We start from the raw sequence: 23,835 nt of genomic DNA, 5'->3' as shown, positions 1-23,835 counted from the left end.
ATTAAATTATATGAATATGACATTGTTTTATTAATATTAATGATGAAAACTTTGAAGGTTCAGGAGACGAACGATAGTTAATGACATAGCCCAGCGGAATGACTAGATGAAGATGCAGTAGAAGCGCCCAGAGCATATGGACGCCGAGGCCTAATTGTTCAGTAGAGACCAAGGACCAGAAACCACAGCATCGAACATCCTTACAATTTTAATTCCGTCATTTGATAAACCTACTCAAGGTTTCGAGACATTGTCTATCATTTATATAGTATGTAAAATAAAATAATTAAAAAAGTCACCTGTGTAAAGTGATCTGAATTGTTACATTAATTTTTTTTCTATTGGAATGCGAAAGACCTATAACTTTTTAAAGTTCAAATTTCGAAATGATAGCTAGTTTATAGATAAAAAATAACAAAATAGTATGATTGTTTTTAAAAGGACTTTACGGCAACTATACTTACACGTCTGATTTTTGTTTTTGATCCACAAGATTCAGATTAATGTAATGATAAAAAATTAAAATGGCTTTAGTATTCTGTATTTTTATTAATATTTAAATAATGTTTTGATGATTTATTCCATTTATTAATGTCTGTTGAAAGACGCTCACTGTACGACATTCCACTTGTTGGTTCATTGCTGAAAACCGCGCCCTTCTTGGAAGCCTTTAAGGATTCGACGAGTATGGAGGCACCAAAGGTATTTATGACCTGTTTGTCTTAGTGGGAGACCCGTCACCACAGAGCTCGCCCATGGGGTTTGTTATCTCCCTTTTAGTCTTTTTTCCTCTACCATTGAGACTCTCTGGTTGCTGCGAGCTATGTGGCTTAAGTTACCCAAAATCAGCAGGTATCATCCACTACCAGCTGATTTCGTATATCCTTCGCCAACACCACATTTAAAAATCATCGATTATCCTACGGTCTGCTGTGCAGAGCGTCCAGGATTCAGATGCGAATAGGAAGAATATTAGAGTTCTTACACGTCTTATTTTTGTGGTGTGTTTTCAAACATGACGCGTTTAAGAAGACAATATTAAAATTCCAAAAATTGTCATGATAGCCAATCTTGCCCTGCTTGCATCCGACAACCTCCCGCGACCATGACAATGTCCTCGGTGCACGTTGTGGGGGACCTATCCACGCCGCGTCTTTAGACTCGTGGTCAATACCCGAGCACCAATTGATCCCAACGGCTATCAGCACGACACGCAATGTCTCCATATTTCTAATTGACGATTAATCTAAACTTTGAATGTAAAATTACTTTTACACGAAAAACAAATAATTGAAAATTAATAATAAAACGTTTTCAAGATTTATTTATTTTTTATACACTGAAACTTGCGGACATTTAAAACAGTTTGCATAAATGTAAAAGCTATAAATGGAACAAATACGTTCAGATATATGTAAATAGTATAATGATAACATAGAAAAAAAAGCATTTTCAAAATTCGTATTACTACATATTAAAACTAACTATTGTTTATTATTTATTAAGAATGAAAAAAAAATGTTTTTGATCTATTTATTAACACTGTCAAATGCAGCTGTTTTGATAGCGCGTGAACTGTCAAACTATTTATCAATAAAAACTTTTAGAACACAAAGCATTAGGAAATGTTAGTATAATTGTTTTTTTTTTTTTAATTATGACGTGAACTTAAAATGAACGCATGATTTTTAGTTTTTTTTTTTTAATTTTATAGTTCAAATTACGTATTAACATTTTTCGATTACATGCGGGTAGTTTTATATATTTAAAAGATTTATATGTTTCTTATTAAAATACCTTCACAATAATGAGTGTCAGTTGACAGTTGTTTATTGTAGTTTTTTTTTATGTTCCTCGTCAGAAAGTCTTAAGTTTTTGTTTTTTGGTGAAATGTATGACATCGAAGATTTGGAATGGGCACAAAAAAAGTACTTTCTTGTGCAAAGCTATTTTAGAGATTTGAATGGTGAGTTTTATTTTATATTTGTTACAGTTAAAATCAGTTTTATTGCTTAAACTCTTCTTCATTGGGTTATAACAAATTTTAATTAAATGCCTTTGTTAAATCTAAATTTCATGCTCTTAAAGACGTTCACTGCAAGACATAGAACTGCAAGACATAGAACTGCCTCGAAGATCACCACGAAATCCAGTCTTGCGTTGCCGGCATCCTGCTACATCCCACGACATTAAATATGTATTTGGTCAACCTAGTGGGTCAGTACTCGATAACCATTCTGTTCCAACGTCTATCGGTCGCAAGTGTGATGTGTATCGCTCAATGCCACTTCGGAAGAGCAATTATTAGACCAACGTCAATGACCACGGTTCTCCAGAAGAAATGAGGAGCATTTCTAGCATAACGAAACTCCGAACATAACTCTCTCCATTGCCTTCTGGGTGATCTAAATTTACCACAAAATTCTGCCTGCCTCAGTGCAATAGAAGTACAAATATTAAACTTTTTACTGGTGAGATAATTTTTATATTTTGTTGTTTTGAATATTTTTGAGTATCAGCACACACCACCCTTTATGTCAAATAAAAGACCAGGCCTCCAGTCTTCGGCAGTTCCGCTTTTCAGTCGAGGCCTGGTAAGAAAAGTTTTATAGTGAAGACCAAGAATTGGCAAGCTCAGCGAAGACATCCAGCCCACAAGGTGGAAGGACTTTAAGTTAAGTAAGCTGCATGACGCTGGAAAATCGCTTTCAACCCGTCATATTGGAATATATAGCAGTAGATGTCCTTTGGCTGCAGTGATGAGGAATAATGATGAATGACTTTCCATGTTTTCACTTCATAAGAATTGACAACAGAGAATCTTGTCGAATTTTGCCTTTAGCCGTAATCTACGGCACGGTATTTTCTTTTGGTAACACATCATTTGTACCTTCTAAAATGAAAATGCATTTACAATAATAAATGTTAATTTTAATCATAATTTATTTTTAATGCAGTTTTTTGTGTAATTATGTGTGTGCGTGTTTCAATGTATTTATTTTATTTAACATTTTTTATTGTACACTCTTGAAAACATATAGTTTCATAATAATAAACAAAAAATTAAATGTGCGGCCTTATCACACGTGGCAATCTCATCCAGACAACTATGGTAAGGAAATAGTAGAAATATAAATAATGCGTAGTTAACGTGTACAAACATACATATATACAAACAAATATACATTAACATATATTTCATAAATATGATGCAATAATAAATAAAACATCAAATTGAATTAGATCGCACTTGTCTCAGAAAGAATAAAGAAACAGAAAGAAAAAGAAAAGAACTTTTATTTTATTTACTTTATTGGTGATAAACAGTAACAAAAGGCAGTAAAAAAGTACAATCTTAGAAATTTGTAAATATAAAATTGGTTACAATTGTTACCTTATAACTATCTCACTAAGAACATTCAATGATTTATAGTCAAACAATGACAAAACAAATAAAAACATTACTAAACAGGGATGAAAGACCCGGCGCATTCTGCATATCACACCGCAATAATTACGAATCACAGCAAGCCGTCACGTTCCAATGAGGTTTTAATTGTATTTATTGTATTAAGGGATAAATAAGCATAGGTCTAGTTCCATAAACGAAGAAGAATGTGCCGGCATTTTTAATTTCAGATTCTCTGATGATTTCAAAGTCCTCTCATGTGTATCATGAAGAAATTAAAACCTTTTTCATTTTAGTGTGTAACAAATATTCACCGTATGTTCTTTTGTGACTGTTTCAGTTCTGTCTACAGTACTAGAAGATACCGAAGAATCGAAGACCAGTTCACCTGTAGAACCTGAAGTTAGATCTGAGAGTCCCCTACCAGACCTTATTATTGAGAAGGAGAAAAACCGTCACGACGAACCAGAGGAATTCTACAAAGAGTTGGAAGAAAAAATGATCCGCCTTTGGAGGTCCCAATTCAGACGGAGGAGCGTCAGTGATTATGGAGTAGATGCTTATGGAGAGAGGACATCATTAACAGATGAAGAAAGTGTGACATCAGACGACATCCCATCACCGAGGCAAGAGACGGTGGTAGCGGAAGTACATAAGGATGCAACGTTATCTCCTTTACGTACTTCTGCTACCTCCGTAATCTATGATCATCTAGAAAGATATAGTCCAAGGCACAGTGCAGAGAACCCGATATCTGCTGCGAAGGTTCGATACAAAGGATTCTCGGCAAACGAAGACTACAAAGTTACGCCGTACTTTGCACGTCTTGTAGAGAGACAAGGTTAGGAAATTTCTGAATTAGACATATATTTTTTTTTATTTTATTTTACTTTATTGTAACAAAAGGCAGTAAGAAAGTACAAACTAAGAAGGCTAGAAATATAAAATTAGTTACTATTGTTACCTTTTAACTATGTCACTAAGAACATTTAATGATTTATAGTAAAAAATGACAAAACAAACAAAAACAGTACTAAACAGGGATCAAAGATTATGGTTTATATATTTATATTATGTTTGTTTATATATATATATATATATATATATATATATATATATATATATATATATTGGTTTGAATTGTATTGAGTGTACTCAATAATTTCGAACGAAATTGTCTTTTAAAAGATAGGAGAGAGCACGAGAATATATCAATATCACTAATATATGAATTGTGGAGGTCACACATTCTGTATAAGGGTGCACGTTTACCGACCGATATTTGTCTTAGCCGTTGATAAAAAAAGAGATCTAGAACGCGTTCTTGCTGAAGGAGTTCGAAAGTTTACCTCGGACAACAGTTCCGAACAGTTAACATTGTCACCACAAATATTTTTAAGTGTAGTGGCGTCCATTAGAGAACGTCGATCATTCGATGATAACATTCGGTCTGTTTAAAAACATTTTATAAGAATCCCGGGGGCAATGCATTCGGTAGTTCAGAATACGAGGGAATTTTTTTTGTTCTCTTTCAATTTTATTTTCGTAGACTGCATACAGTGGATTCCAAACGGGGGATAGATACTCTAAGTGAGATCTGGTGATAATATAATACAATGATCATATGGTTTGATAATGCGTTTAAAGCTGGAGTCAAATGATACAAAACTATAACGTGTAAACTGTAGTTTTAGTGTCAATAATAATTATTTGCCTTATTGACATGTGTAGTTAATATGGTCGTGAAGGAGCAGAGAGCGGAGGGCGCTTAACTTCGACATTTATACAGGATGATTGGTTATAGGTGTAAAAGTTTTTACGAGGTGAATGCCTACCTCTTTTACATAGTTAATATATTGTGCACTCTCTCCAAAAATATGGTTTCAGAATAAAACAACGTATTGACGATGTAGTAAGAAATATTAATTTTTGTAAGTCATTAAATCGTTAGGCATAGGCCACTTGACCCACCGGTTAACCATCTCCCACTGTACACACTATAAGGTGTATAGGAAGCGTTTCCCACAAACCACTTATTGCAATTACTACTTAATAATTACAGCTTAACTACGATTTTCAAACGAAACGCACATAGAAGGGAACCTTGTAGCCATGTTGCCCAAATGGACGGCGTTCAAATCTAATAAAAACTTCCAGATTTTAGGACTTTTATTTTATTGCTGTATCGCTAAAACAAGCCGCTAAAAGTCACAAATTTTTATTTTATATATAAATAATCGCATTTTTATACGAGTTCTTGATTTTAAGGAGCTCACCAGTGAAACAAGTTTCATTAAGTTATTTTAATTTTAAACTACGACTGTCAAAATATTTTGAACAATACAAAGTCTAACGGTGGAGCAATTTTTAAAATACAAAATCCTCATACCACGGTCACATTGCACAAGTTTTGTTTGTTATTTTTGGTATTTTAAATTTCAGCCACAACCATTCCAGACCTCAAAGATCTATCGCAGGTTGAGACCATGAGGAGGAAATCAGAAAGATCACATTCCCTTGGATCCATTCCGGATGCTGTAATGTCTAGAGAAGAAACTTTAGAACGAAAAACAGAAGATGCAAGGATGTCTCCCGAAGAAATATCAGAAGACTTATCTGTTGAAAAAGAGTTGTCGGATTCATCTAGCGATATTCTAAATACTAGAATAGGAAGCTGGTCTTCCTCTTCAATTTCAGCTTTAAGAAAACGAGCCAGGTCAAAATCTTCATCTGATTCTGATAGACCGTCACCTAAACGATTCCGTGGATCCATTCTAGATGATGTTGCGTTCAAAGAAGAATTTCTAGAACAAAATACAAAGGCAGATGCAAGGATGTCTCCAGTAGAAGTATCTGAAGACACGTCTGAAGAAGAAGGGTCTTATGCAAAAATTCCAGCTTCTAGGAAACGAGTCCGCGAAGAATCTTCACCGGTTTCCGATGAACCGTCACCCAAAAGACGAGCAACAATAGTGAACAATCGCCTTATAAACTGGGAGAATATCAAGAGAGATATATTCCGAGGAAGATGTATGATTTTTAAACTATCGAACATTGATGTACCTATCAAATAGATTTAATTTTATCAGTTATATTAATATGTATTTAATAGAAAAAAAGTAACTTTAAAAAAGTAAATGTTGCGAGTTTTTTATAATCTATGGTCTCAGAAATTATCCCTTTATACACAATTTTCTACGATAACAACTCAACTCATTGATATTTTTATGTAACTCCAAGGTAGTTTTAAATTATATAAAGCCTATTTGTCAATTCGTATTGATTCTCGTCTCGTTCCAATCTGTTATTCCCTCTGAGATCCTAAATATAGAAATATAATTGTATAAACTTGTATTTGTACGCTAACAATAAATCTTTTATCGATTTTATATAACGATTGAGTTAAAAATCGAGATCGATCAAATGAGACTAGTAACAAAAATAGATTTAAAATGTCAAAAGTTCCCGCCATTTTTAATATTTTTTTCGATCTATTTTTAAGTATTTATATATTACAAAAGAATTTATTTTAAATTATGACGTTTTTTATTATACTTTAGAAATATTATTTTTTATTTAAGTATATAAAGACTTCACACAGCAATTATAAAAAATTTTCTCTGATTTCGATTGTGAACACATTTCACTGGTTTTTTTTTAATTTTCTATTTTATATCGATATTGAACGAGATATAAATAATACTTAACATCGATGTAATAACAATAGTTATTGTATAATTTTGGTGAGTTTATATTATGTTATGGATAGGAACCTATACAATTTTTAATAAAATTTTATTAATGAAATTTTTAAAGTTTTTATTTATAAAATGATAATAATTCATAATATAATAAAGATGTGTTATTTCAATAACACACTTTTACCATATTACGAAATGTTTCGGTATTTCGTCCTAAATACCTCAATGATTGTAGTCGAAGGTTTTTGACCATTGTGTTGCCAGTGATGATATACGGATCCGAGAAGTGGTCGCTTACGACAGGCAATACAATAACGCTCAAGGTAACCCAGAAAGCAATGCAGAAGGCAATGCTATGTAGAAATGATGAGATCCGCAGAACCAAGACCACTGGCGTAGATCACCCACCATAACGCAACAAAACCGCAAGAAAGTGCGGCGGCTCTCCTACTTTACCAAATGTTAAGCGATGCTGCAAGCAATGCTCCGACCCATTTCCACTTCGCAAGCCACTCTAAGCCACGTACAGGACAGCATGTGATTGCGTGCACCACGGTCTGGTCCACTGGGTCACAGGAGAAGAGTCCCTAGGACTCTCCTTGAATTTTAACTACAGCTACTCTCAAAATCCCCCGTGCCCCAAGAACATTTAAGCTTGACACACGGCCAACTCCACTGTACGCAGCACACGCTAGTCCGTCTTGACGACAGGGAAGAACTTCCTCGTTATGGAGAATTTACCAGTTTGTTCAAAACATTCATTAAGTATAAGGAAAAAAATAGTCATTTTAAAGTCATAGCGTAACTAAGGGAAAATGGGATTAATTTTGTAAACAGGATGATCGGCCTTTGATGTAAAGTTTAAAAAAGGTGAATGTACACTTAAATATTCAATCTCTTAATCGATTGTATACACTACCTGGTCATCTTTAGATTGAATTTGAGACTGCTAATTAAAAAATCTTTTCACTTTCGCAAATTAAAATAAACTATGGGCCGGTTTCGCCCCTTTGGGGATTCATGTGTTAGGAAAATAAAAGACGATAGTATATTTATAAATGTATCACAAAAATGCTGTTAAGCTAGATCTGGTGCCCAGAGCTTGAAGGTTCGGTCGTATGAACAGGTCGCTATGTACTTGTTGTCCAAGGATATATCGCAGCTCATCACCTGGAATATGAAGATTTTTTATAAAACAAAATTACTTATCCTGGTAAACTATTACCACATATAGTATAAAGTGAAGAGAGATCATCATCACCAATGCAGCCAAAGGAGGCCCACTGGAGATAGGCTTCCTCCATAGTTTTCAAAGAGCACTGGATGGAACTGTGGTTGTCTATCTTGGAGGGTGAAGTCATGCGCAACTCTTGCATCTCCTTGATTTCCACCCAAGCAACCATCTGTTCTGCGCACCATATGATCTGCTCTCTGCTAATCAAACTTGCCAATCTGCTTGTCTACGTCGAATATTTTCGTTGGTCTACGGATCTTACCTCCCCCTAATTCAATCTCATTAAGAGTCCTGAGAATTGCCCCCTCCATAAATAGTTGAGCAAGTATAAGCTTCAGTGGGTCACAGTGGGAGACCACGTCTCTTTGCTGTCAAAATTTGACAGTTATCATTGACTGTAAAATTCTGTATTATAATACCATACAAAGATACATACGAAACCTTTACAAATTTAACTGCTCTACAAATGTACTGCATGTAAACACATCTTTACTTTTTAATTTTTTACTCCTACTATATTTACTTTTCGCGCTCGCTAATTTACAAGAAAGAAAGAGGTGATAGGTGGTGTGAGAGGCAAAGAGTCTCACCTTATTGTCATGTCCAGAGAGAGTTCGCAGAGGATGCCAGGCAGGGTCTGACCACAACTTGGCGGTAGCGTCGTATGAACACGTCAACAGGTAGTGTCCATGGCTTCGCTGGTACCGAACATCTGTAGATAGCCAGATTCGATTATACAGGGTGATTATAAATTGCTCATTTTTCAGTAAAGTAAGGCTTTTACACCTATTTCTTTTTAAGAATTTGTGACAAAATCAGAATAGGGTTTTAACATAATCTCGTTTACTAGATGATGAGAGCCGCCACATTTTTCCTGCGGTTTAGTCGTATGATCGTCAATGATGTAATATAACAAAACAAAATAAGAAGATGTCTAAATTCTTACATAAAAAACCAGAAAGAGTAACCTATTACACTGTGTGAAATTATATTAAAAACATAAATATAAAAAGTAACGTAGTAAGTAAGTAAGAATTAAATGTCAACCGAAGGCAGACGATGGCGCAAGATAGAGGAAAGTGGAAGTCTCTCGCTTCGGAGGCCAAGACCCACTTTGGGTCACTGAGTCAGCGGAGTAAGTAAGTAAATATAAAAAGTGACGAAGGATCGGAAGTAATGTTGTAAATCAAATGTAAATGAATTCCGTGTGAATGATAAAATATGTAAAGAATTAATGATAGAGCGTGTAAATAAAAATGTAAAATGAAAAAATAATAGATACTCATAACCCTGTCTCAAAAATAAGAAGGGAACGAAAAGGTCCACAATAGAAAAGGCATTGAAAAAAACCCTCGTTTACTGATTTCACCATCTATTTGTCTTCTTTGAAACATTTATTGTGATAGCAGTAAGGAGAATTACACTAGAAGAGCAAAATTTGGACAGACACCAGTTTTTTGAACTCTGCAGTGTAATTGATTATAGGTGTAAAAACTTTGAAAGTATAAATGTACAGGTCATATGTCGGTAATTAATAATTACACCAATTTCAAATCAACCTATATAAAGTGATCAATCCAAAATATATCACATTTATTTATTTATTTCTTGTTCTGCGACATGTCAATACACCCATCCCCCGATTTACACGGTAGATACGTTCCTGAGAAAACCGTGTAAATCGAAAAACTTGCAAAAAATGCATAATTTTGCTATTTAACAGTTGAGATTTTTTTTTCAATATTTTAAGTGTACACAGAAATAAAAATAAAATGCATTGACAAGTTAAATATATAACGGAAACACTGTTTTTTATTTAATTACAATACATTAAACAGAAGAACAAAAAATAAAACCAAAGGTGTTTTATTATCCTTTATCACTGTCAGAAATTACTCTCATTCTTTTTTTCGGTATCGAAGGTTCGAATTCACTTTCATCACTCGAAGTTATTTGTGCCGATTTGAAGTTTGACGCAGAAATATTTATATTATGAGAGATGGTAATAAAATCGGTTATGAAAACAAAAAAACTTATTTGGAAAACCGTGTAAAAGCGAAAATGTGTAAAACAAGTACCGTGTAAATCGGGGGATAGGTGTATTTTCTTTCAGTACAAAGTCTGCATACAGATAGTAAACAATAATTAATTTTAATATGTTGTAATACGAATTTTTAAAACTTTTTTTTTTACTACATTATCATTACAATGTATATTATTTCTGATTGCATTGATTTTTGAATTATGTACCATAGAGTATTTATTTATTTAAGTGCACGAGAAGTTAGTATTTAAATAGTGTTGTATCCACCTCTATGATGGTTCTATGGCTCTATGGTGATAAAACACTATTTAAATAAAATAAAAGTTCTTTATTCGCGCGGTATATGTTCCATAAATATACCGCAAATACAGACACAATGAATTCGGAATAAATGGCCTCTTATGTCCGTTTTATTAATTATTTATATCAGTATTGTTTCTGAAGATGTTAATGCTATGGCTATGTTAGCCCTAAGGCTTTTACAGCTTCATCGGTAATGAGTTCACGGAGCGGAAGGGTCCTGTGTCCTGTAAAAAAATATTTTTCAGGCAATAAAAAAACTTTCTTCATTCCAGCCCATAGACGCCTACTGCAAGACTTAGGGAGATATCTGTACGGGATACACCACAATCGCCACGCTAGGCAGGTTGGCTGGCACAGTGTGGTGTTATGGTATGCAGAGAACGCTTCTGCCCATCCTCTGGAAACTTGTTAATGAGCATTGGAAATCCTATATAATTAATGTAATAATTGTGAATTATATAAGATTGTATCCTAAAAATTGAACCTACGACCTACAATCACAAGTCCCAGTCTTCTACCACAGCTCAATAAAATAAAATACTGATTAAAACAATACTCTGCCATTACGAAAATAAAAATCTGATAATTCCAAATTTGTACTAAATAATAAATTTTGTACATGTGAACTACCCTTTATAAGTACTTTTATCTTTTCCTTACTATGGTTGTCTGTAAGAGATTGCCTTGTGCGATAAGACCGCCCATTGTACTTTTCTGTATATTATGTATCTTATCGTGTACAATAAAGAATATTAAATAAATAAATAATTCCATCACCATACTCACCACTGACAAGATGCGTGTGAGCTGGTATTGTGTATATCGGTGCTCGTTTACGCAGGTCCCAGATCTTGGCCTGAAAAGATGTCAACAAAGATTACATAAATATATATCTCTATACAATAATAATAATAAAGGAATAACATGCGATTTCAAAATTCTTACTACTACATTTTAAAAATAATTATTGTTTACTATCCTGTAAACTTTGTACAGACAGAAGTTTTTGGCCTGTCGCATTTTAATAGAAAAAAAAAACATTATGTAACATATCTTAGAGTGATTATTTATACAAAGTAATTGAAAACATTAGAAATATGCCTTTAACCTTTTTACTGACAATATATACTAATAACATATACTAATAACAATATAGACTATACATCTTTGAACACCTATCACCAATCAACACATATAGATATGAATATATAAGTATTTTTGTATATATGGACTCTGTGTTTGGCACTAATCGGTGTAACATAACTCCTGAAGATGCCCCGTGGAGGGGTGAAACACGTGTTTAATGATTTGATGGTGGCAGTTGTGTGATTCGCATTGTTTGCCGAATACGCATTTATCAGCGGGCTGGCGGGCGGTGCATTTCGTTGCACGACTGCCACTGCGTGTGCGGAAGTGGCTAAATATTGGTCCTTTTCTTACTGTGTATATATGTATATTTATTTATACATAAGTATGTTTGTATATATGTAGGTGTGCATAGTAATGTATGTATGTACACCCCAAACTGCCCTGTCCTTCAAATCTCTTAACTCGAAAGCTAATTATTGTCGCGCACTCTATATAAAATTATATTTGTAAAGAGCAACTGTTGAGTCTTTCGCCGGCTTCAGCAGAACTGCCTTCCGAGCTGGTGATTGCTTCCTTGAGGATTGGCTGAAGATGCTTGTAACAGTCTATTTGTATAAAGAATATTTTTGATATTTTAATTAATTGACCTGGTGGTCCGCGGCGGCGGTGACAAGGCGATGGCCAGCTGGAGCCCAGTCCGCTCCCAGCACTGGACCCAGATGACCTTCCAGGAACATCACGCATCGCCCCGTTCGCACGTCCCACACTCGTCCAAACGCGTCCATACCCCTAATCATATTAAAGATATAAATGTTTAATAATTATTATTATTATCTAAGAAAGGAAGTAATATACTAGCTACTTCCGCTATGCAGCAGTAGTCATGTACTGAATTGCGCCGCTGATAAATGTGTGTGAGGTTAACAATGAGAAACACAACTACCACCGTCAAACTACTCTACACGTGTTTCACCCCTCCACGGGGCATCATCAGATGTTATACCAGTGCCAAACACCGACTCGATGGGCGGGCGGGCTTCGCAATTTATTGCATGAGTACTGCTGCTTAGCGGAAGTAGCCAGATATTAGATCCTCTCTTAGTTAGGATGGACTTCCGCGAGGTAACGCCTGATTCTATTAGATATTATTATTATATTTTTTATTACAGACAAGAAAACAAATAGCCGCTGGAGTTTAAAGGTTTGGAAAGAATCGGACGTCCACCCAAAAGATTGATATGGAACATTCTTCAAGGTCAAAAGATGTTGGAAGGTCAGCTTCCAATCGTTCCAATTGTAAATCCATAGGAGAGGCTGGTGTGTTATGTCTAGAATTTTTCTATGATAAACAAATTAATTTTATAAAATTCTTTAAATTACATGAGAATGTAACCACAAGAGTTACAGTTCCCAACGATAAATATTGCACATCGACCTTTAGAAAGAGACAATCTCACGACTGACAAAACGTCACATAAGTAGTGTGCGACAGAGATAACGCTCTACGAAGTCGAAATTAGCCGATGGTCTCTTTCCAAAAGTCGATGTGCAATATTTATCGCCGGATACTGTACTAATTTTATAAAGATTGGAGAAAAGTGATTGTATTAACAATTCCTTTTATAACTTAAAGTTAGAACAGTTAATTTTCAAATATCTTCATGTGAACGTTCTCTGAAATATAGTCATATGTCTATTGGCAGAGTCTGTGTTTTATAAAACAAATAAGTTATTTGAACTTTTTATGTCATAATGTAAAAGTGACTTAATTTTTGGATATATATAGAGTTAGTTTTCAACAAGCGACATAGTATATCTATATATCTACACCGTTATGTCAAAGCACAAGACATTTGGAGCCATTTGTAAAAATTTGGGCCTGTACACATGATGACATTACTTTAGCACCACCACCCTTAAAAGAATCGTATTATGTCATGTCGTTGTCGATATATATATATATATATATATACACGTCCACTCGGATGATGGAGAAGCGATCTTGTTTAGATAGCCGAAAGCCGCTGGACACAGGATTCCAACCGGTCTTAATGTATACAACCAACTGTAGACGTCTTACAGCTGGAATCATGATAATGATATCTATAGATTGCAATATTGTACACAATTGCTGATAAACAAGATACTACAACGGAGCCTTACATTCCTTTGCCTTTTTATATTAATTATATTGCTCTTTGTATATTAAAAAATCTCACCCGGTGACTGCGAGAGAGCCATCTCCTTGAAAAGCGATACTGTACACTGGTTTTGCGTGGCCCTCCTGGTGGAGGACTTCCGTCGCTGTGGGTACACGAAAATGGATTCCATAATTATAAGATCACACACATGTTTTTACTTTATCATTCCTTTATATCAGGATGCCCACTGCAAGGACTGATTGCATTTCATCACGCAACTTCCCGCGAGCCTGAATACTTCGTCTATACCAGAGTTCCCCAAACTGTTTTGTGTCATAGACCCCTTGCCACCTTTTTCCGTGTTGGGTAGATCCCCTACTTACCTGACATTGATTTCCTGTTAATTTCTAACTGTAATGAAGTTTAGTGTTAAAAACTTAAAGTAAAAACACATGTTTATTTATACATTTATTAACTACTCAAAATAAAATTTTGTATCTTAAATTTAAAATATACTTAACATATTAATAATTTTTTACTTCATAGGTACTTTTATAAATAATGTAAATGTTTTGATATTATAAGATAGTATGATGTAAGTAAATAGGTACTATCAGTGTATGTGTTGAGATCCACTATCGTGGACCCCCATTTTCATTTCATGGACCTCCAAATTTGTTTTCGCTGACGTAGACCCTTTGCAGGTTGTCATAAACCCCTAGGGGTCGATATAGACCACTTTGGGAATCACGGGTCTATCCAGTGGAGGGTCTAATCATGCCGCATCTACCGACACGTAGTCGCCACTTCAAAGTATCTTGGCAACGGCAATCGGTTGCGACGATGTAACCCCCCCCCCCCCCTACTGTCATTTCAGACAAGCAATTTCTCGAACTAGAGAATTCGGCCAGGATTTTTTGTAGTCACTTTTATATCTTTAACCTTCTAACTGCCAAGCTGTTTTGGCCATGACTACCCCTGGTGCCAAATGGAAATATCAAGTGTAGGCTTTCCTTATGTGAAAATTTGGGATCTTCACATTCTAGGAATGAATATAACACATTATGTATATCATTATGTACTGAGACCGCCGGCGACCTTCATGGCACTTAAAGGCAACAGAGTACTCGGTGTGCCATGAGGTCGCCGGCGGGTCACGTTTTTGTAACACAGAAAACGCGATAGGTTTTCAAAGCCAGCTTTGATATATGAATAAATTGTGGAATTCAATACAAACAAAGGTTTCTTTATACATATTCTAATGTAAATTTTATATAAAAAGTGAGGCCGCCCGCGGTCTCATTGGCACCCATGTTAACCGCTTCTAAAACATACTGCAAATCGTATACCATCCCGTGATCCAGTTGCTAGGTGCCTAATGATGGCACTTAAAAGGTTAATGCGATAGAATAATTCATTACCAACCTATGTTGTCACTTAAAATCCTAGTAAAGTATTTGGAAGATTCTCACCAGTTTCAAGGTCCCATAAACGCCAGGAGTGATCGAAGACTGTTGTGGCGAGAAATCTGCCGGACGGATGGAACTCCGCCCTCGCAACTCGCGCCGGTTTATGTCCCTCCAGCGACGCTATCGGTGATTCGCTGTTGGACAGTGCTATGGTTACAACTATTGCCAAATACCGTTACACTAGAGGACAGCTGGAACCAGGACTCCAATAACCTCTTCTACAAAGTGACCTGGTCATCTAAGTAAGAAAAGGACCAATATTTAGCCACAGGAGTTAACTCCTGAAGATGCCCCGTGGAGGGTGGTGGCGGTTGTGTGATTCGCATTGTTTGCCGCATACGCATTTATCAGCGGGCTGGCGGGCGGTGCATTTCATTGCACGACTACCACTGCATGTGCGAAAGTGGCTAAATATTGGTCCTTTTCTTACTTAGGATGGACTTCCGCGAGGTAACGCCTAATTCCATTAAATACCTGGTCATCTAGTTTGCGCTCTATTTAGCTCTGCCCATTGCCAAATCTTCACATCCGCTGTGCTATATCAGACACATTATTTAGAACTACCTCCAGCGACGCTAGCAGAGCTTCACTGTTGGCTAATACTATCGTCATCAACTTTACAAAATACTGTTACACTGGACGACAGCTGGAGTTAGGTCCCCCTACACCTTTTCACACCAGACCGGCACTCGAAGTCGAACCGGAGTCACTAGGAGGAATCAATAGCCTCCCTGATAAGAGAAGAAAAAACCAAAGAAGAGTTTCTCCTACTCTATAGAAAAATAATAAGTATAGTAATAGATAGAAATAAAAGCTAATATAAATGTAAACAACAAAAATAAAAAAAAATGTAAAACCAAGTGATATAGTAATAATCCTATATAGAAATAAAATAATAAAAATGTAAAAGAGTAATGAGGGATGTATGAAAGGCGTTACAGAGCGAAAGGGAAAGACAGAAGAATTGTGGCAAGAATGAAAAGAACGAAAGACCGATACGATGATGAAAATAAAAAAAAATATGAAAAAATTAATAATGTTGAATAGTCCCTGTCCCACACAAGATAGGGGGTACGAGAGGCTCCCAATAGTGGGGGCCATAAAAAAAACAAGCTCACATAGATAAGTATTGTCATCATCATCATTTTAACCATAGGATGACAGCTGAACACGGCACAATAGCGCTGCGTTCTTTTATCTCAAAAACCGCGAAGCAGCGCTTTTGCGCTGCAAGTTTCAATTTGGCTTTATTCCACCATGAGAGTGAGCACATTCTGACCTCACAGGTACTTTATACCTCTTTATTTTTACCACAGCACTACTTGAAACCATCGTATTAAAATAAATCTTAAAATTGATTGATATTTGTCTAAATGAGAGTGTTTTATTTAACAACAAGTCAAAATATGTGCAGAAGTATTCGTGCGTTCTTGCATAGAATTACCTTCAACCAGTTAAAGGTAATTACGACAATAAATTCATTGACAATAAAATACCACAGATTAAAATACAAAAATTCTTTAATCAAAATACGATCAATTAGATTTACTGTAAAAGTAAAGATGTGTGTACCAATTGTTCGAATCAAATGCCATAGATCTGAGAAGACTCGGCAATCTAAAGGTGAACACATCTTTACCAAAGTGTAATTTACAATATAATAACCGTTAACACGATCTCTGCCAATGCTGTCAATGCTGACTGTCACTAAAGTTTCCCTTTAGGCATATTAAAAATCATAAATATGTTTTAAATTTACTTAATTGTTTTTATGCTTATATGCCTCTATCTTTTACTCAAATGTTACATGATTATAACAAAAGTGAATTTGAGACATCATTAATGTTTGGTTTTTAAATAAATATCTTTGTATGGTAACTGTTGTTTTTCTAACTTCTTAAATTTTTCAAAAACCAACTTGATATGGAAAAGTTAGACCACACGGGTCAATTAATATGAGATTTAGTTTGACAGCACTGCCCAACGGCCTGTAAGAACGAAACGAAAACCCTCGCAAGTTGCGATCATCGCTCACATATCACTGACGCGAATTGAACTGAAAATCTTTATATCAACCATCACTAACCAACACAGACTGGATAGGAATCTGCTTTGTCTAGGGAATTTTAATAAGTATCACATAGTAGCTTATTGTAAAAGCATATATATTATCTTGTTAAAGTCATTGAAAGATCTTGAATGCAGACCGCTACTAACAGGTGCTGTTGGAAATCTATTATGAAGACTTATGTCGATCGGATGTCCTATGACTGAAATGATAATTATGGTGACAGATTGAACTATGGTATCTACTTCACGTTCACATTATAGATCTTTAACTGACGAAAGCCTACCTGGAGAAGCTCCAGAGATGCACACTGCCATCGTAAGCGCAGGACGCCATCGCACATGTCCCTGATCCATCCTCGCACTCCATGGACTCCAGATCTATGCCATCCTTACCATCCTTGCCTTCTTTGGTACTATTTATCTAAAATAAATTAATTTTATTAATAAAACTTTACATTGTGGACCATTATGTCAATTGGCTTAGTTTCTTTGGACCATCAAATACATCTTAGGACATCTATCCACGAAGACAGACCTGGTCTACCTCCAACCGGTATGTTAATGCAATCCAAAGGCAAAGATCAGCAGTCCAGCAGTAGAAGTTTAACAGCTGAAATTATGATGATGAAGTTTAGACCATGTCAATGTAAGGGAAAGCATTTAAACCTTACATACTTTCCTATCTAACTTCAACAAAACTAGTTCTAAACAAAAGCACTACCGTAGAAATTGCCTCAACACATAAAACATTGAAAAGTACTATGGCCAATTCTATGCTCCAAGATATATCAAGGGACAATATCCTAATGACAACAAAACGCTTTCCAAAATTAAACAGTTCACCGAAGTTAAAGAAGTCGAGCAAGGCAGAAATGATGTGCGAAATATAGAAATAAAGAAAGATTGTGACGGAGCGGTATCCAAGAGAAGAATAATATTTGAAATAAGAAAATGAAAGGAGTTATAAGTACAACGAAACAGTATCCAAGAAGGAATCAAAGAAGTCAAAGACAGAAATATGTATGAAACAAGGAAATGAAAGATGGTTGTAAAACAGATAATATAATATATATAACACTAAAAACATCAAAAATGAGGAAGACGGAAATAGGGCAAATGTAATAAATATCGAAAAGAAGAAGGGGGATAACCGAATCCATGAGATGTCAAATGAAATAGAAGAAGACAATACTGTGAAGGTATATAAGCTAAAAATAATGGTAGCTCACAACTGTAGAAAGATCACCATGTGCAAACAATGAACATTGCCAAGGAGGCTGCATCAAAGGGTAGGCAGAAATCAAAGATATTAATACAATCATAGTTTTGTAGCCAAATATTACCAAAGTGGTAATTTTTCTCACCTTGTCCTGAAAGTGAGACGGCAACACTGCCTGCGGATGGAACACTGCAGAGCTGACGTTACAGGTGTGACCCTTGAGGACCTGCAGCGGAGTGCAGTCTGGAACCGACCACACCTTGATCAGCCCCGACCTGAAGTACCAAGCATTGTCACTACATATTCCAACAAGTATATCCTCTTTAACCTATTCCTAATTTGTTGACTGTACTGCCTTTAAAGTTTCCAACCGTTTGGTTATACCATTGGGTACATTACACCTGCCTGAGCGCGTTTCTGACAGCAGTACTCTTTAAGGTGAGAGTTCCAATAGGAACAAGAGTCCAGGCTTCTGGTGGTAAGTCTTAATACTTCTGCTGTGCAGATACCTTCTTTCGAATAGGCTTTTTCCGAGCGCCTACGAAAATTCAACACATCAATATAACGTGCATCTAAATATATATTTATATATAGACTTCTGCCAGGTTCGGAATGTTGATTCTTAGAGAAGAATCTGTTAAGAAACTGTATAGTTACTCTTTTAAAGACTAACAATTTCTATATGTTATAAATCTTCTTCTATTTATCATGTGAATGCATTATACCAATCCCAGACAAGTTAATCCCTATATAATGTACAATACAATAATATGCTTTACTAATCAATTTTGTCTTGATATTGACTTTATTTATTTTATTCGCGGATATAAACTTATATCAGGAATTTTATTATAGAAGGGAATACATTTATAAAACAAATATAGGTCGGGTAAGCCACATGTCATAATTTTGTCAAATTTGAGCAACAAGGCGAAAGAAGTAAGGCGATGAATGAATGGAAATTAGTCTGGAAAAGAATGAATGAAAATCATTGGATGTGGGAAAAAATTAAAAAGAGGAATAAAAATTCTATCCCAAAACCAGATAGGGATACAAAAAAAGAATGAATCACCTTCATGGAATAAAACTTGGAGTTACCAGTTCAGTTTTCATTCTTATATTAAAATAATAGTGATCGCTGTTTGGATGGCTTTCTGAACATACTGTATTAATAAATGGTAAAACCCAAAAGCATCTTCTGTCTTTCACTGAGAATACCGAGATACTCAGTATCTTAAAATTTCAAAACGGCCTCGACTGGCTGGTCATCACTGCACCAGTTCTAAGTTTACTCACCAGCTCGAAGTTATTAACATTTGGCTGTCAACACTGAAGCGACAGAAGCTGATGGGTCTGGTGTCGCCGATCTGGAATAATCCAAAAGAGCAAATTTATTTCTGCGAGAGTTCAAGGTGATTGTTTCGCTCATTTATCAGGAAAAAGCTTTCACACCTATTTCTAAACACCTTGTAAAACGCACGATGTTAATAATAAAACTAACAAAGTAAAGGACCAATATTCAGCAACTTCCGCACATGCAGTGGTAGTAGTGCAATAAAGTGCACTGCCGGCCAGCCAGCTGATAAATGCGCATGCAAAGCAGCAACACCTTGCAAAGCAGTGGAGTCGAAAAATAAATAAATTAAAAAAACTAATAAATAAAATGGGTTCTTTTAAAAGTTCCAAAGTTGAATAAATGAGTTGTATATATTATCTTTTTCATTAAAAACCCTAAGTATTGTATAAAAAAATACAATCATGATCTCAACATAAAAAGTACAAGCTTTTAAACATCTATGCGGTGTTAAAGTAATATTTTTCGAAACTCTGTCAAATTGGTTGAGCGTTGTAATCAACAAAATTACATGATCTTGGCCAAGCTATGATTGAAATTGAAGTTCTAAGTTCTATCATTAGAAACAGATGAACTGAACTCACCTGACTGCAGTATATTGACATAGCAGATGCCTTCCTTTGGGACTCCTGCTTGGCTGCTGCACGGACACTGCCAGCCAGTTTCAATTCTTCACGCGCTTTCATCAATCTGGGGGCAACAGAGGATCAAAACCAACTATAGTTGTTTTTTTATCTTCATTAGTAACAAATCATTAAAACTTATTGTCTTTGACATCAGTGTAAGCCAGGTCTTAATAAGACGGGTTACAAGAATTCTGTTTAGAAAAATTACTTACCTTTGTTTAGCACGCGGAAGTGAATACCTCGCGATCCAGATCCTGGCGTCCCTGAGTTCAGGAGGTCCTTCGTGATACCATGTTCCCTCCCGCCCCCTGTCCCTCTCTATTCGCGCCTCTTCTTCCTCTAGTTTCTTGTGAATAGCATCTTCGCCGAGACTGTAGCAGAACAAGCAAGGTTATTACATACAAGGCATCCATTCATCATTATTGAAGTAGGAGGAGGTCCACAACTGGAAAGGCTTCGCTCATATATTTCAAATAGGACCAGATGGAAGCGGCCTTCACCCATCACCTTCTGACGACCGAACATAAATTTATTTCAAATGTGACAGACCAATATCTTGCAGTACAAAGGCTGCAGCGACAGTTAGTAAACAATAATTAATTTTAATATGTAGCAGTACAAATTTTAAAAACGCTTTCTATTACTGTATTATCATTATGTTATATATTATTTTTGAAACCATTCATTTTTGTATAGGGTATACCATAAAATAATTGTCAGCAAAAGAGCTATACATTCACCCCTTTTACACCCATTTCATCACCTTTTATTTATCATATTAGAATTTCATTATTATATTGTATAAATATTATACAGTATATAATGTAATAAATAAATGATTATAGTTACTAGCTGAGTAGATCCCTCAACCGCACTCTTCTCTCGGCTGGTCCTTCTCCGAACAAACAGACTGGTTCCCCCAGCTGGCGGAGACTTCTCCGCACCTTTAAAGTAAAACAATTCATAAATTCCTTAGCCTTGTGTACTGATCTGACAGATGTTGTGTTGTCTTAGGTATGAACTATCAATGAAAGAAAAATCAACATTGAATTGATTATTAACAGCAAAAGCAATAAATATGTTTTTTGGCTTATTCACAATCAGTCTGGTATATATATAAGCAAACATTTTTTGTGACATATCTCAGGATGAGGGTGGCTTTCAGCTAAGCTATTCCCCTTTCATAGAGGCATGTTTGTTCATGCAGCTTCAGTATGCCAAGCCTCTTCAGGCGTTTGGCATGATTTGATGTACAAATTTGGGCAGCTGGCTGATTTAGATAGTTAACAATCTATCTTTGGTAGGATTTAGCCAATGCTCTGGTCCCTTCTGTGACTATTGCCAGCTTTAGGTGTTTGACAATTTCAGAGTTGGTTATTTACCATGAGACATTATATATTATTCTGAGTATCAGGCTTAGCATGCATTGGATAATAGAGATAGGTGGCCACTCCCTATATGATTGAAATGATTGAAAATCCTGCATTGTAAATTTGTATACTAAATGGGTCTTTCATCCTTCACTATTTCTCTCTTTCTTCCTTCTTTCATTTCTTATTTTTCTCATTATCACAGCATTCATTTACATTACATTCACACTCTGCCTCCCATTCCTCACCACATTTCACATTACAGTTTTGTTATGCTTAATTACATCACTTATTACCATGCAATGATATATTAAATTGTTACCTCATCATCATCAGTTGACACATTGAGCTGCCTCGCTTTCCTTCTTCTTTCAAACTCTTCAAGTAACGCCTTCTTATCTTTTGACATTTCCTCTTCAAGCTCCATATACTCTGGAAATTATTTAGCAAAAATTATTATCGCTATAAACTTTTATGCAAAAGCATTAATAAAGAGTAAGAAAAGGACCAATACATAGCTACTTCAGCAATGCAGCAGTAGTTGTGCAATACAGTGCACCGTGCACCAGTCCGCTGATAAATGTGCATGCAGCAAACAATGTAAACTACACAACTACCACCGTTAAATCACTCAACAAGTGTTTCACCCCTCCACAGGGCTTCCTCAGCAGTAACGTTATACCGATTAGTGCCCAACACAGTATCTGTGTTATTTATCAGCAGGCTGGCGGGCGGTGCACTTTATTGCATGACCACTGCTGCATTGCGGAAGTAAATATGTATTGGTCCTTTTCTTTCTTAGGATGGACTTACGCAAAATAACGCTTGAATCCATTAGACATTAATAAAGAAATGCTATTATAATGTAGAGTATTTATTAATACAGGGTGATTGATTATAAAAGGTTCAAAGGGATGTATATATTATTCTAGGTTCAACTGCCATTGTTTTTCTATTTTTACCCATTTTTATGAATAGTAAATTCATAGAAATACAATGTACCCAAAAACAGGATTATACTGAAGTATGTGTGAAGAAAATAATATTCTGACTCTTTTTTTGTTGTTTAAAGATAAAAATATGTTAAAAACTGAGGTAGAACAGAAAAGTAGAAATGAGAATTATGAGGTAGTATAATGTGTATGTGATCTATTTCGCCACCAAGTGCCTTACCGCTGGATATCTGAATGTCTCCAAGCTCCTGTCCACCGGTATCATCAACTCCTTCCCTAGCAGCTGCGGCCAACGCCGCCAGCCGCGCCTTCTCCTGTTCCTCAAGAGACCCATAGTGCACTTGCTTTCCCTTCTTCACTACGACTTCTTCATCGTCCGACATTTCGAGGTTATATTTGTTTATTTCAATAAAATTACAATAGCGTATGTATCTAGTCAATTTTATGATCTTTTTACTTAAATGTGTTTTTAATAACAATAATAATTCCTAGTAATAAAGTTATTACAGTCAACATCAATTGTTTATTAAAACTTCCAAACAAACTTTAGTCACGACTGTTTTCACGCATAATACATGTTTAAGGTTGTGTAGTGGTTTATTATCTGAACAAAAATAATAGTAAAATATATCAAATTAAAATTTTATGGTAAAAAATAATTATAGGATCAAATTTTTCAACTAAGAGGTCATTTTTAATTATTTTTGTACTGTATTAAAACGTAAATTAATTGAAGTTAAAAACGTGAATTGGAACGTTATAACTTAAGCTACATTAAAGTAAAATTTCCTTGTTTTAAAGGAAATTAAAGTTAAAGAATAAGGAACTTAATGCCATCACGTAGATGGCAGCT

The 23,835-nt window shown here is 35.4% G+C and overlaps 2 protein-coding genes across 2 annotated transcripts; one reads left to right on the top strand and one right to left on the bottom strand.

The window, feature by feature from the left end:
• Nucleotides 1–1,890: 1,890 nt before the first annotated feature.
• On the top strand, nucleotides 1,891–7,523 carry LOC137926130 (uncharacterized). The gene is made up of 4 exons (XM_068769660.1): nucleotides 1,891–1,966; nucleotides 3,750–4,250; nucleotides 5,852–6,439; nucleotides 7,375–7,523. The coding sequence occupies exons 1-4, from the start codon at nucleotides 1,891–1,893 to the stop codon at nucleotides 7,521–7,523; spliced, it is 1,314 nt and encodes a 437-aa protein (XP_068625761.1).
• Nucleotides 7,524–8,176: 653 nt separating this feature from the next.
• Nucleotides 8,177–23,531, bottom strand: U4-U6-60K (U4-U6 small nuclear riboprotein factor 60K). Its single transcript, XM_068769866.1, has 14 exons — nucleotides 23,203–23,531; nucleotides 22,352–22,461; nucleotides 21,509–21,603; nucleotides 20,872–21,030; nucleotides 20,618–20,723; nucleotides 19,976–20,046; nucleotides 18,825–18,954; nucleotides 17,745–17,881; nucleotides 15,394–15,524; nucleotides 14,000–14,084; nucleotides 12,428–12,569; nucleotides 11,478–11,547; nucleotides 8,935–9,056; nucleotides 8,177–8,280 (listed from the first exon to the last, which is right to left on the bottom strand). The coding sequence occupies exons 1-14, from the start codon at nucleotides 23,363–23,365 to the stop codon at nucleotides 8,188–8,190; spliced, it is 1,614 nt and encodes a 537-aa protein (XP_068625967.1). The 5' UTR covers nucleotides 23,366–23,531; the 3' UTR covers nucleotides 8,177–8,187.
• Nucleotides 23,532–23,835: the final 304 nt, after the last annotated feature.

This window comes from Battus philenor, unplaced genomic scaffold (genome assembly GCF_028537555.1).
Source record: "Battus philenor isolate CCGP_79_NKW_IND1 unplaced genomic scaffold, ilBatPhil1.0.hap1 SCAF_29, whole genome shotgun sequence".
NCBI classification, from domain to species: Eukaryota; Metazoa; Arthropoda; class Insecta; order Lepidoptera; family Papilionidae; genus Battus; species Battus philenor.
This window is presented reverse-complemented; position numbering and strand designations above follow the sequence as displayed.

What these genes read in the sequence shown, in the direction of transcription:
- LOC137926130 (XM_068769660.1), top strand. Translation starts at nt 1,891, where the DNA reads ATGTATGACATCGAAGATTTGGAATGGGCACAAAAAAAGTACTTTCTT. An exon ending in CTATTTTAGAGATTTGAATG is followed by an intron (nt 1,967 to 3,749) that starts GTGAGTTTTATT and finishes TGACTGTTTCAG; the next exon opens with TTCTGTCTACAGTACTAGAA. An exon ending in ACGTCTTGTAGAGAGACAAG is followed by an intron (nt 4,251 to 5,851) that starts GTTAGGAAATTT and finishes TTTAAATTTCAG; the next exon opens with CCACAACCATTCCAGACCTC.
- U4-U6-60K (XM_068769866.1), bottom strand. Translation starts at nt 23,365, where the DNA reads ATGTCGGACGATGAAGAAGTCGTAGTGAAGAAGGGAAAGCAAGTGCAC. An exon ending in TGTCAACTGATGATGATGAG is followed by an intron (nt 21,604 to 22,351) that starts GTAACAATTTAA and finishes TTTACTTTAAAG; the next exon opens with GTGCGGAGAAGTCTCCGCCA. An exon ending in CATCTCTGGAGCTTCTCCAG is followed by an intron (nt 15,525 to 17,744) that starts GTAGGCTTTCGT and finishes ACTGTCCAACAG; the next exon opens with CGAATCACCGATAGCGTCGC.